Consider the following 14,673-nt stretch of genomic DNA (forward strand, 5'->3'; position numbering starts at 1 on the left):
TATTACAAGTAATATGTTTAAACTCTTAAAACTGTTTGAACTCTAAAGTGCGGTTAAAAACCACACAAAATAACTGCATCAAATCAATGCGGTTAATAACCACAACACAAAAAAACAAAATCGCACCGCAAAAATAACTGCCTAACCGCACCGTAAAAATAACCGCATCAAGCGGTTTTGAAAATGGATTAACCGCATTTGCGGTTAGTGGTGAGGTTTTGGCAAATAACCGCACCGAACCGCACCGCGCTCAGGGACGGACGCAGGAATACATTGCAGGTGTTGCCGGGATGAATAGGTGTTGCCGATACATGAAAAATAAATAAAAAAAATCGAAAAATCAAAAATTTTTCCACTGCGGCCAGAAAAGTTAGGGGTTGCCGGTGCCACACCGGGAACCCCTTAAAACCGTCCCTGACCGCGCTCACCCCTAGTTCACAATGGTAATATATAAACACATTTAACAAATTAAATTGTCAAATGTGTAAAAAAAAATAAAATTACCTAAACCCGAACAAGACGAAAAGGTAATTACTCTTACAAGTCAATTTTACAAGTAAATATTGGTGATTGAGTGGGACCACAGTCCTATATTTGCAAATGGATTGTAAAATGCCGCATTTTTACAAAACAAAATGTGAACCCCATTTTTGCAAAAAAAAAACTCGCTAGAAACATGTAACTTCATTTTATTAAAAAAAATAAAAATCAGTGATTTTTCTAAATAGTATTAACAAGAAATGTTGATTTAATTTTTTTTATTAAATATCTTTTAAAACATCTTAGTTATCATCGTACAACGAATAGGAAGGCAAACAGCGCCGCTAAAACTTTAAATAAATAAAATACAAATTAATATCGCTAGTTTGATGCGTAGAATATATAACACTTCCTATTCTTTATTACTTTTTCGTTTATATATGTCGACGCACTTCATGGAAGCTAGATAACAGAGAAGTTTCAGACTTTGTACTTTTTACATGTATTGAAAGTTGAAACTAACGGCGTTAAGTCTCCTTTTTGGTCTATTTAAACTGTAATTCTGAATAGTGATGCAACTAACATTGCAATTGCTTCAACTGTACACACACGACACACACAGCAAAAATAACAATGGCGGCAACAGCCAAGCCGGTGATGGTCGTCGGAGTTGATGATAGCGAGCAGAGTTTTTTCGCACTGGAATGGACGTTGGATCACTTCTTTGTATCCTCTGCTCCACATCATCCCTTCGAACTAATCATTGTTAACAGCAAACCTACTCCTCCTTCTTCCATTGGATTCGCCGTTCCAGGTAATTGTATATATTTAGGGTATTGATTATCTTCTTCAATTCGCATGCATGTATATGTATGTATTAAATTTGTTGTTGAATATATATGATGAATTTGCAGGTGTGGAAGTTTTGTCGCATGTGGATGTGGATTTGAAGAACATCGCTGCTCGAGTTATCGAAAGGGCAAGGGAGATTTGCCTTTCTAAATCGGTTTGTGAATCCAGCTTCAATTACATAAGGAGAAATTACAAATAATTATATATAGTTGGATTGCTGAAGAAATTCATGACTGACTGTATTTAATCTAACGTGGATCATGTATTATGCAATGAATGCATTATGCAGGTGAATGATGCGACACTAGAGATTGTGGAAGGGGATGCGAGAAACATCCTATGTGATGCTGTGGAAAGATACCATGCCACCATACTGGTTGTTGGAAGCCATGGTTATGGAGCAATAAAAAGGTACATACCATTAATTAATTAATTAATTATGATTAATTTATGCATATGCATATCAGCATATATGTACATATATACTCAATTAATTAAACATATATGCATGTCTCTAGCTAGCTATATGATTTATATATAAGATTAAAATTGATGTTGTTGTTCATATGTATTATAATGTATAGGGCGGTTTTAGGAAGTGTAAGCGACTATGTTACCCATCATGCTCACTGCACTGTCATGGTAGTGAAGAAGCCCAAGGCTTAGCTTAATTAACACGAATTCAAGATATCTTGCCCCATGGCATGGCATCCATCATCATTAGTTACCTTTTATGCTTATCTTTCATCTGAACTCCCCATGGCTGCAGTCTAACACCGTTGTTGATCGTGGTAGTATGTATGTATGTTTAATGTTTGTTCAATTTCATAAACTTATTTTCATTTGAGCAATCTATATATGTGTTTCCTTCATTTTAATCGTTATAAATAACATGTGTGTGTGTGTTTTGGACGTGCAAATTAATATGGATATTCCATTTCTATACAACACGTTCATTGTTTGTGACATATAAATAGCAACAAGTACTGGTTTCACTATCAATCAATGGTGATGATGTGAAGCCTAAACTTTGGAACTATGAGGACATGTAGTTTTGATAATGCTACTTGGAGAAAATTTGGAACTATGAAGACATGCAGTGTGATAATGCTATTTGGAGAAAATTAAACCAGTGTTTATGCAAAAAAAAAAAAATGCAACATAAAAACACTACTACTACTACAAAGTACAAATACAGCGGTAATTTTGCATTCACATCACAGCCCACAATTACAAATGGTAACTCTTACAAACGAGAATCCTTTTTAATATTTTTTAAAATTCAATGGTTCATGTGGAATTGTACGTATTTTGTAAAATCCAACATTAGTTTCCCTCTTTCCTTAATTGTATTCAGTAGCTCTTGGAGTTTGCCACATGGATGAGTTGTTATTACAATTTACAAGTGTCAGTTTTCACCAATTCATGTGTGGTACTAGTAGATCGGATGGATGGATAAATATTCCTAAATAAAAATCGTATCATTCAAAAAGTATATATATATATATATATATATATATATATATATATATATATATATATATAGAGTTAGGTTCAAATGTTTCTACTATCTATTGTATGCTTGTAGGATTGATTCTGAACAATCATTTTATTTATTTTAAGAAAGTAATTAATGCATATTACATATTAAAGATATAATGAGCATTAATTAAAACTTCAGCATTTAATATGCATTAATTACTTTCTTAAAATAACTAAAATGATTGGTCCAGAATCAATCCTACTAGCACACAATAGATAGTAGAAACATTTGAACCTAACTCTATATATATATATATATATATATATATATATATATATATATATATATATATACCACGGAATCTTTCTCAGCCAGCTAGCTAGCTTATTGAACAAGGGACCTTGATACACAAATAACATTTGACTTGGTTAAAAAACATAAGATTCCCAATATCTAGGATGGGCAAATGTGTGATATATATTGGTTAGGTTAGGACCTAGGAGAATCCAAAGGACCCAACCAACGCTTATTGCTTTTTACAAGAACACGATGCCAAATTAAAGCAAAGCATCCATGCATCCATGAAACTACTTTGCAACTGGGTCTGGGATATATCAAGATTCCAAAGTAGAATTTAAAACTACATATATAAGTTCAAGTTCAAGTTCCCCCTTGTATTCGTGTGATATTATTATAATAACTGTGACATGACATATAAAAATAAAAGTTGGCAAAAGGCATAGAAATGAACCATTGTGTTGTGTTATCTTTCTAGTTTGCTTAATAAGTCTTCCATTGCTGGCAGCTCTTTCACAATTTGGTTCCAATCAGGCAACCCCTATAGAAAAAAAAAAAAAAAAAACAACATTTGTTATATATGTCCGTTTGACCTCAAAAGTTAAAATTAATCAACAAACAACAATAAAAACGGTTGATCATTGTTAATTTCTATAACCATCCGTCATAATTGGCTTTCGTTGCAAAATTTCTTGTGAAAACGCCCAAAAAACATCTTAGTTTTTTGCAGGAATGAGCCAGATGTAAAAAAACACACAAAACATCATTGTTGGCATCTTTTTGTTAAAATATGCTTTTTTTTTTCCTATTTAAATCAATGATTTGTTTACAAGAAAAAAGCGAATTATGATGGTGAGAAATTTCATGGACTTAGAATGAAAGAGCGATACGAAAATAATAATAATAATAATAATAATAATAATAATAATAATAAAAAGAGCAGTGAGTACTGACCCTCCCTGATCTTCGAACACGACCATCTAGACGTAGTATAATATATACATCCTCACCGGGAGTAACTCCCTCTGATTTTTGTTGCTCCTTTATCCACCTTTCAAACAACTTAACACACTTAAAACAAACCCAATAATAACTTATTTAATTTAGAGTGAGATATTTGATAAATAGTGTCACATATGCATGCTGTCTTTTTAACCAAACCAATGTTGATCAAGGATAATAAGATTATTATGACTCACCTTTCCCACTCCCCAGGTGCCACAACCTCCGCCTTGAATCGGATCTCAGACTTCAATTTTGTTTTTGCAGTTATCGACTGAGCCCGCGACTCAAAATCTTCCTACAATCATCCATCCAAACAAGGTATTAAATTAGAGTGCTATTATATAGCAGTAGTACAGGATAAGGATAATTTTGCAAATTTATACCCCAACAGAAGGAAGAGATGCAGCTGCTTTTTTAGGACCCCCAAATCCTCTCTTATCGCTTTGCAGTTCTCCTTCGCCCCAAATCACAGGAACCAATATAACACCTCGGTTCAAGAGCTCCATCCGGAACCTTTCCGCCTTTTGAATAGCCAAAGTGACACTCTCTTTCTTTCCCGCCAATATAACCTTCAAAAAAAAAAAAAAGTAAGAAAATTTCTACTTTAATTTTGAATAATGTAGCAGTGATTATGCATGGTTGGGTAAAAGGGAATTTGGATACTAACAGGCCTTGCGGTGTCTCTTAATTGCACAAGTTCAACCACACGATTAGTTGAGAGGCGCAGAGGCAACCTTGATAGTGTTTCATCTCGGGTTATTTGAGCAAGTTGTTCTTCCTCTTTCTTGTTATCCCAAAGAAACAACGCCACAAAAACTACAATGCCTACAAACTCAAACCTTTAGTTTTTTTTTTTTTTTTTTTTTTTTTTTTTTTTTTTTTTTTGACTTAAAGCACTTAATCTGGACATGAGTGTGTCTTTTTGACTTAATCTGGAAAGAGTTAAGCCAAAATAAACACTGCTTAATGTATTAACCCACCAACCTATTACATATTCCACCCAACTCTCCTCACGTTAAAATTGATGAATATTATGAAATGAAATGCAAGGGTAAAATGGTCATTTAGATGGTTAATTCGATCTAGAAAAGAAACGAACCTTATGCATACAACATTTTATCCATACAGAGTTATAGACATCATCAGTCACTTTACCCATACAAAAATTAATGAGAAAAGAAACAGCCCCTTATTCTGATAAGCTGTACAGGGTGTATCTTTTTTACTTAATAACAGAACGATTTAATAGAGAAATTCAAGGAGATGAGACTTTTCCATTAAGTCCTAAATTTTTATGAAGTTATCTAGAAATTACTTGATATGTTTTACCTCCAAGATTAATGGCGACATTTTGGGAAGTCCCTAAGATATCAGGAGCTCCCTCACCACCTTTGATAGCAAGGAAGAGTCTAGGAAAAGTAAGGAACAATGAGATTCCAGCAGCTGCTGTAAATGCCACATAGAAGAATCTTCTAACACCACGAAATGGAGCTTGAACCTCACTAATCAGCTTCAGATCTCTTCTGAAACCATATCCTACATCTTCCCCACCAAGCCTAGCCTGCAAAATGCAAATACTTTTCATCTTTAACTTACTTTGATATTTGCTAATTCTTGAATTACCCACTTAGGGTTTCAAAAAAGATGAAGAACCTCTTCTTGTAGTTGTTTAAATTCAGGTAAAACTCTGAAGGAGGCCAAATCTGGATCGTTTAGAATGGTTCCAAATTTCAGGTTATATTCTTTAAGAGCAGTGCGAAGACATTCAGCAGCCTTCTTTCCCTCCCCTCTTCCTCCAAACAGATAAAAATGAATTCAATCAGATTGTCCTGATGCATTTATAAAATTATAGTGATATAGAACAGATAATCAAAAGGAAACCAAAAATCCTACCTATAAGCATGGCAACATGCTTTGTTATAAAGTGCAGCTTGAGCCTCCATGGGATTAGGGTTCAAGGTAAGCGCTGTTTCAAACTGGATGAGAGCATCTTTAACCTGAAAATTTTATATCCATCATGAATGCCCATAATCATGATAGTCAATTTAAAATCTTGGATCCATTGAAACTGATCCAGACATTCCACTCCAAGTCAGGATGTTATGGATGTTTATCATTTTAATTCCCAAATGCTTCATGATCATGATACATTGTTGTAAAACACTCTATATGGTACCAGAAAGAAACCAATTCTTATTAATTTTCTAGAGAATTTGACTTCGAGAAGGCATTCAAAAGTGTAAACATGGATGCATCCCTGAAAAAGAAATTAGTATGATAGTGGACATTCAGATATAAATTTCGGCCACTGAATTTAAACTAAGAAAATCCGGGCAATATCCATAACAATGAAGCCATTAGCTTGAACCCTATAAACACCAAAAATATCCAAAAAAAACATGAAACATTTTAACATACTATAATAGGGTGAATTTCGATGCAATAAGCAATGATAATTACGTATACGGAGTGCGATGGAATTAAAAGATGAATATTAGTATAACTACCCGTCCTTTGGAGAAGAGGGTGAGGCCCAAATTGACGCAAGATTCTGCTGTCTCTGAACCAACTTCCGGCGACGGAGAAGGTGGTGACGGCGAGGTTGAAGAACAAGAAACTGGTGAAAAAAGAAACTTCTGGGGGGAATTGAAAGTGGGTTTTCTGCGGAGTAGTAGTAGTAATGAGGATATTGATTGATTTGGGGAATTGAAGGAGTAGCGGTGGTGATGCTGGTGCCGGAGCACAGGATTTATCACATCCATTGAGGTCTCATGGAACACAACCGTTTATCCACTTCTTTGTATAAAACTAAAAAACCAATTGAGAAAGTGCTACCGGAAAGGTCTGTGGTTAAGAAATCCTGATCGGGTAAGAAATCCTGATGTTTGATTGTACATCTGACTGAATGTACTGAGTGATGAAAAATGACCATTTTACCCTGTTGTTATATATATTGATGGATTAAATTGCTGAATAATTATAAAAACATACATATTGTCATACAAAATGTAAATTACACACAAATAAAAAATGTCATACAAAATGTAAATTAAACATAAATAATTTAATATCCAAATAAAAACATAATGAAATTTAAAATAACATAACAATTTAATGTAAAGTAGGTGAAAGTAGTCGATTTGCAATCTGATCACGCAAAACACGCATATATTCAACGGCTTCTGGACCCCATTCTATGCCTTGTATGTTTTCTCTATCAATTCCCCCACATTGGACGTCAGGAGTAACCATAGTGTCCTCCTCAAAATGTCTAAACAAGTCATCTTCTATATTGTATTTCCTTATAAAATTATGGACCGCGACACAAGCAATGACTATGTCTCTTTGCACTGTAAAAGGATAAGGAGCCATTTGTTTTAAGATTGGGAATCTCGCCTTCAATACACCATAAGCACGCTCAATAACATTTCTAAGTTGTGCATGAGCATGATTGAACCTTTCTTCTCTAGTTAAAGGTCTGTCTCTTCGAAAATCGGCTAACCAATACCTAGTATTGCGGTATGGAGCCATAAACCCACGAGTGTTTGTATATGCGGCATCACAAAGGTAATATTTATCTGCAAACGAATGTGACACATATTATATAATGACACATATTATATAAAGAAGATAGATAATAAAAATTATATAAAGATTACAAACCTGGTGGAGGAAATGGAAATCCAGAAATCGAATTGAATGCAACTTCTTTCAAAACTCTTGAATCATGTGCTATACCCTCCCATCCAGCCCAAACAAAGGTGAATATCATATCAAAATCACAAATTCCTATTACATTTTGAAAACATTCTCCTTTTCCTCTTCCTCTATAACGAGTTTGTTGATCAACAGGTACAACCGCATGTACAAGAGTTCCATCTAATGCACCTATTGCTCCGGAAAAAATATTTTTTAACCGTCTATGTCGTTCCGAGTTATGTCTTGTTGGGTTAGGAGTTGTTGGTACTATAATTTTTTTTGCAAAACACATCATTGCTGTTAGGACCTCGTGAAAACATTGATGAATCGTTTGTGTGGAGTGATGAAATCTTCCCTTAACCGCGCGAAAACGTTCATTATGTCCTATAACATGTAAGAAGATAGCCATCTTCTCTTCAATGTTTATTGTCCTACTAGCTTGCAACCAATTTTTTTGGGTAAAATGGTTGCATAATAATGCAAATGCCTCTTGTGTAAGACGCATCATATCGAAACATTGTGTAGGGTCTCCGTACATCAAATCTTGTGTATATGCATACCCGCTTGAATCGTTATCTCTAATTCTATGAATTCTGATTAGTCTACGCCGGTTTGACCTCAACCAATAAAACACAAGTAAAAGAAAAGCTACAACTTCACCATCAGAAACCATACTTGATCTGTTACAAACAATTAGGTAACATGTTAAAGTAAAAAAAAATTAATGCACCAAAAAAATGAGTAAACCACATCAAAAGTAACAAAAGTCATATAACAAACGTTATATAACAAAATACTAGTAAACCAAAAAAGTCATCAAACATAGGATCCAAAAAACTAGTAAACATCATCCAAAAAAGTCATCAAACATAGGATCCAAAAAACTAGTAAACATCATCTAAAAAAGTCATCAAACATAGGATCCAAAAAACTAGTAAACATCATCAAAAAAAACTAGTATCCAAACTTTTCTACCTGCACCTATCAAAGATAACCATACTTCCTACCCGCACCCATCACCCACGACTCACAACTACTATGCGAAAGTCGTAACCAAACTTTTCGAACATCAGCACTTTCACCAAATAGCAAAAGAGCGGTCTTGTATCTTTCATCTTCTTCTCCCCATTCCATTTTGTTCAATTTCTCCATACACGCATCAACATCCTTATCCATTTCACTTTTTTCAATTCTTTCATTTTTTTCCACTAACGACCTTGCAAGCTTGACAATCTCCTCTTCAACTTCTAATGCCCTTGCATCTCTTTTTTTTCCACCAACTCTTTTGTTTCCACCAACTTCCTTATTTTGTGAACGCCCCGAAGATTCTTCACTTGCACCTACGTGTTGTGTTGAGGTTTCCATTGGAACATCATCATCAAAATCATGGGGACTAAACTCTTCTACAGGACGAGGGAGTGTAGAAGATGGCCCCCAACTTTGAAAGCCGGTTGATGTCGACCCTTCAAATAGTTGGGTGCAAAGATCAGGGAACAATAGGGGTTTAGTTTTCAATGACAACACGAACTTGCTCAACTGTTTACAATTTTTATAAATATTAGTATATGTTATAAAAATAATCATAATAGTATTGATTAAAAAAATAAATTTAATCAAATAGTATATGTTATAAAAATAATCATAATAGTATTGATTAAAAAAATATTACCTTCCCCTCTTCTTTCCATTGTTCATCGGTCAAATTAAATTTATTTTTTATAGGATCATATATATTGCCGGTTTTGTTTTTGAGTTTCACCCAAGCAACATACTTTGATTTGTAGTAGTCAAAGTGGTTTCTCATTTGCTTCTGATCAACCTCTTTACCGTGTTCGTTTATCAATTTTTCGCGTATTGTCTTCCATGAACTTGCCTTAAGCCCGGAACCCTCACGACCATTAGTGGTTAGTTCATGGATACATGCATCAAGAAAAGTTTTGTCCTCACTCTCGTTCCAAACCAACATCCTAAAACATTAATATTTAAAGTAATTTATCATAGTTTTTAAAGAACAATTTTAAACATAAAGCAATTTTCAACCAAGGAAGTTAACATCATCCTAAATTATGATTTGATAACTTATACACAAACAATTTCAGATGTCACAAAACATCAATATTCAAGCTAACAATTTCACAAAAGATAACAAGCTAACAATTAAGGTCAACAATATCAAAGCTATAAAATTAGAAAAAAAAAAACAAAAACAGCCCAATTTTTGATTTTATAGCTTATAATTTTGATACTAACACAAGCTCAATAATTGGAAGGCATGTGATGTTGCATGCATTCCCCCTCTCGCCCACTCTTCATGGAACAATTGGATTATTAAAAAAGTTAGGTTACCATTAATCTTATAATAATTATTTATTATTAATTTTACTTTTGTACTTTACACATAAAAACACAACATTTGATTGTATTTTCTGTAAAACATGTGATTGTGGGCTTGAAAATGGGAATTTACAAACCTACTTGTATTTTCCAATTCATAAGCTATTCACTTTCAATTTCAATTCATAAGCTATAAAATATGAACTGGAGAAAAAAACTTCCAATGTGAATTGGAGAAAAAAACTTCAAATTCAGAAAAAAAAACAAAAAACAACTACCAATTCACATTCAATTTTAGAATTCATAACATTAGAAAAAAAAAACCTTCAATTTTCAGTTCTTATACACAAAGAACTACAAAACAAAACATAAACAAGCTTCCAATTCACATATAATTTCGAAATTCATCATATTAGAACAAAGAATTTCACATTTCAGTTCTTGTACACAAAGAACTACAAAAAAGAACAAAAAAAAACTTATCATATGAACATATAGGTTGAGAATTCATAATATTCTAACAAATAGTAATTTGATTTCATAAAGAACTACAAATTTCATACCATCAAAGCATAAATGGTATCTGATTTTGAAAATTATTAACAGAAAAGTTAGAAGAATATCTTACCTGTGTGATGGATCGAGAAGGCGTCACTGATGGTGGTGGCGGAGGTCCGGCGAGATGGCAGAGGTCCGACTGTTTGGCGTTCACTCGTTGTGGAGTTCTTCCTGGCGGCTGCTGCTATGCTTTTAGGTCACTGGGAAGGGACGCGAATGAGGGAAGAAAGAATAAAGACGCAGGGGCAAGATGGTCTAATTTCCAGTCAGCAATTGTTAAAAAACTGAGCCAGAAAGCGATTTGGGTCAGCTGATCTTACCGATAAAGCTCAAATCAAACACCAAAGGTCTGACCGAGTCAGCCCAATTTGCTGACTCGACCCAGTCAGACATTTATCAAACACTCCCTAACTTTCCATTGTTTTTTATTTATTTATTTTTACTAATGAGAAATTTAAGTGGTGTTTGGGTAACTTATGAAAAAATGATTTATTAGAAGTTTTCCACCGTAATAAGTTATTTTTTATCCAAACACTTATAGGGGTATGGAATAAGTTATTTTTTATCCAAACACTTTTTTAACTTATAGCGGTGTGGAACCTCTAAAAAGCTTAGCCAAACACCCCCTTAATGTCATTTTTTAATTTACTTTTACGTTTAAGAAAAAATATATATATATATATATATATAAATTTTTGGCAATTTAATTAGTTAAGGGATACTTCACATTAAAATGTTGGAAGTTACGGTTAGAAAAAAACTATAGGAGATGTTTTCATTTATTAATATTAACTAGGTGTGAGATCCATGTATTACATGAGTTTAATTAAAAAAAATTAAATATGAAATTTTAACAATTTGAAAAAGTTTAAATTTATAAGAAAAATGAGAAAAATTTTACATTATTAAAATTAGTAAGGCTTTAATGTATTGAATACATTACATATATAAACTATTTCTAATAAATACTTTACATATATATTACCTTACATATTAAATATGGAATTTTAATTTAATAAAATGACAAGTGGAAAATAGAAAATTTAAAAATTGTAGAAAATGTCATGTGTCCAAATGAATGAGACAAAAAACCTTCATTTATTAGAGTAGATTTTATTGAACAAAAGTGAACAAAAAAATGACCAATGTAATGTCTAATTTAGAAAAGAAAATTCATGGAGTATCAAAATCAAAAAATAATAATATAATAACTTTTTTACCATTTGTTCATATTTCATTAATGGTTTTTTATTTGATTTACCATAAATCACACATTTACACGTATTTCACTAATAATAAACTTTTCACTATTATAAATTTAAAATATATTAAGGGCGTTTGGTTTGGTTCGTATAATGTTTTTTTGAAAAATAAAAATGTTCAAATATATCGGAATATAAATGAATTGAAATCTATGATGGGTCTGGTTAACATGAAATACACTCTGTTTTCTGTTTGATTTGTAAATTTATTAAAAGAATCAGAAATTAATTATATAATATGACCAAAATACTTTTTTATTGATTTTTTATAACTTATTATTATCTTTAATAAAAATGCTAAACTTTCATTTAATAAAAAAATTTCATTTATTCAACTCTTATCCGCTCAAATATGTGTTTTTTATTGAATTTTCACATAATATATAACGAAAAAAATAGTTTACCAAACATATATAGATAATTGCACTTGATAAAAAAAAACTGATAAATATCTTGTTTTTGGGCTAGGTCTATGGCCATTTAATAAGGAGTTTGAGTGCATATTTACAAAGTTAATGAAAGAAAAAAAAAACATAGAAAAAAAACATGTGTGTATGCTTTTATATGTGTGTAGGGGGTGGGTGGTCATATGCATATAGGGTGTGGGTGTGAATGTAGGTATGGTTATGGGTGTTATGAGTGCAAGTATATAAGTAGAGTGAGGTATGGTGCATGTAGGAGTAGGATGGGATGGGTGTGTTGGTTAGTAGGTATTTGTGTATACTTTTGAGTGTAGCAGTGTGGTGGGGGTGGGTGTGGTGGCAAGGTATGTGTTGGTGTGGCCTTGTAGGCATGGACATGTATCCGTGGGTGTTAATATTGGTGTAGGGGCTAGGGTGGCGTTGGTGTGACCTTGTGGGCGTGTATATGTATGTGTGGGTGTGAATGTTGGTGTAAATGTGGGTGTGACTGTATATATGGTAGTGGGGATAGCAGTGGCGGATCCTCACTAGGGCCAGGGGGCCATGGCCCCCTTAATTTGTTTTACTTATTAATACTTGTATTATATAAAACGATAGGTTCATCTTTTTCACTAATTTTATGGCCCCTCCAGTTTATGATATATGACATTAAATCGTCAGCTCCAAAATAACTAACACGAAAAATCAAGCTTATTTGGTGATAAAAAGATTTTATATAATTAACAGATTATCCGAAAATCACTGAAAAAAATCAAAACCAAATCATAATTTTAAAAAGATAATATCACACTCTATAAATAAACCCCGAAAACTATTATAATTTACATTTTATTAACACAATGTTTCAGAAAATATGAAACCTAAAAACTAAAGAACACTACTGCCAGAAAAATTGCTCACCGGAAAACAATCTCGGAGTCCACGAAGGCCGGTCTTCTCACCAGAAAATACGCCGCCCAATAGTGAGTGCTCAATCACTCACTATTTCCTCTTCGCCCTTCTTGCACTATATGCGCTATGTCTCTAGTCTCTTGTCCGTGCCGTTCGCTGAACTGCTAATACGAGTCTCCGGCGTCTCCTCTTCACCTGCAATGTGATGACCTCCTTGCGCTCGGTCTCTCCGCTCCGATCTCTGTAGGATTTGTAAGCTATATTCTTTTTCTTACACTTTCTATCTTTCTATTCTTCTTTATCTTTCTTAAATGAGATTATAGCGTTGGAATTTGAGAAGGATAAGAGGCATAAGAGCAACTCCAACCATTCCACTGAAAATATCACTAAATTGGTGTATTTTTAACACCAAAACTTTTTTCTACTCCAACCACACACTAAAAATTTACACTAAAAACATATTTACATATTATAATATAGAATAGAATAATTATTAAAGTTGTAAAAGTTATAAAACTAACTAAAATAGTATTAAACAATTTAAAAAGATGTTTTGGTGTGATGAATAGTGTTACACCAAAAATAGAGGCCACTATTCAATCCCACCATTTTTGTGTTGAGTTTAGTGGTCCATTGGAACAGGGTACCCGCTTTCGGAATCGGAACCGCCTTGGAACCGCCGGTTTCGGAACCGGAACCGCCTTAGACGGTTCCGGTTCCGGTTCCTAAAGTTTTGGAACCGTCTTAAGCGGTTCCGGTTCCGGTTCTCATATTTTCGGAACCGTTACCCGCTGGGTACTCGCCGGAAGCCCGGAACCGGTTTATATATATATATATATATATATATATATATATATATATATATATATATATATATATATATATATATATGTGTGTGTGTGTGTTGTTCGAGTTCCTTATTATTGCAAATACTCTGCGTTACAGCAGAAATGGAAAGGATACTTTTAAATTTCAACTTAAAAAACTAAGTTATATGAATTTTAATATCCTATATACATATTATTTTTGTGCACAGTTACTAGGTTCTGGATCGATTTGTGCATAACATTGAACATTCACTGTTAACTACAAAAACAACCTTATGTAAACATATACACATCGAAGGTATGTTTTTTTTTTCTTTTACAAAACCTTATATAATATTTATAATTTAAAAGGTAAGCCATTAAAATGTAATTATTTTTTAATTAGACACCGGGTACCCGGAACCGGAACCGGTTCCGGCGGTTCCGGGAACGGTTCCAAATATTTAGGAACCGGTGTAAGCCGTTCCGGTTCCGGTTCCAATATGAGAGGAACCGCCGGTTCCGGTTCCAGTAAATTTTGCCGGGTACCCGCCTATGCTCATCCTTAATTTTTGTGTATCCAT

General features: G+C 33.4%; 2 protein-coding genes across 2 annotated transcripts; one reads left to right on the plus strand and one right to left on the minus strand.

The window, feature by feature from the left end:
• Positions 1-1,010: 1,010 nt before the first annotated feature.
• LOC145135921 (uncharacterized) lies at positions 1,011-2,210 on the plus strand. Its single transcript, XM_079070132.1, has 4 exons — positions 1,011-1,294; positions 1,395-1,486; positions 1,622-1,743; positions 1,917-2,210. Exons 1-4 carry the CDS (start codon positions 1,114-1,116, stop codon positions 1,996-1,998), a joined length of 477 nt encoding a protein of 158 aa, XP_078926258.1. The 5' UTR covers positions 1,011-1,113; the 3' UTR covers positions 1,999-2,210.
• A 1,029-nt stretch (positions 2,211-3,239) lies between these two features.
• On the minus strand, positions 3,240-6,929 carry LPA1 (tetratricopeptide repeat (TPR)-containing protein). Its single transcript, XM_079072537.1, has 9 exons — positions 6,625-6,929; positions 6,011-6,114; positions 5,771-5,906; positions 5,447-5,678; positions 4,785-4,942; positions 4,501-4,686; positions 4,312-4,412; positions 4,067-4,163; positions 3,240-3,653 (listed from the first exon to the last, which is right to left on the minus strand). The coding sequence occupies exons 1-9, from the start codon at positions 6,877-6,879 to the stop codon at positions 3,579-3,581; spliced, it is 1,344 nt and encodes a 447-aa protein (XP_078928663.1). The 5' UTR covers positions 6,880-6,929; the 3' UTR covers positions 3,240-3,578.
• Positions 6,930-14,673: the final 7,744 nt, after the last annotated feature.

The sequence above is a fragment of the Lactuca virosa genome, chromosome 9 (assembly GCF_052849685.1).
Source record: "Lactuca virosa cultivar CGN04683 chromosome 9, Lactuca_virosa_CGN04683_v6, whole genome shotgun sequence".
Lineage (NCBI taxonomy): Eukaryota > Viridiplantae > Streptophyta > Magnoliopsida > Asterales > Asteraceae > Lactuca > Lactuca virosa.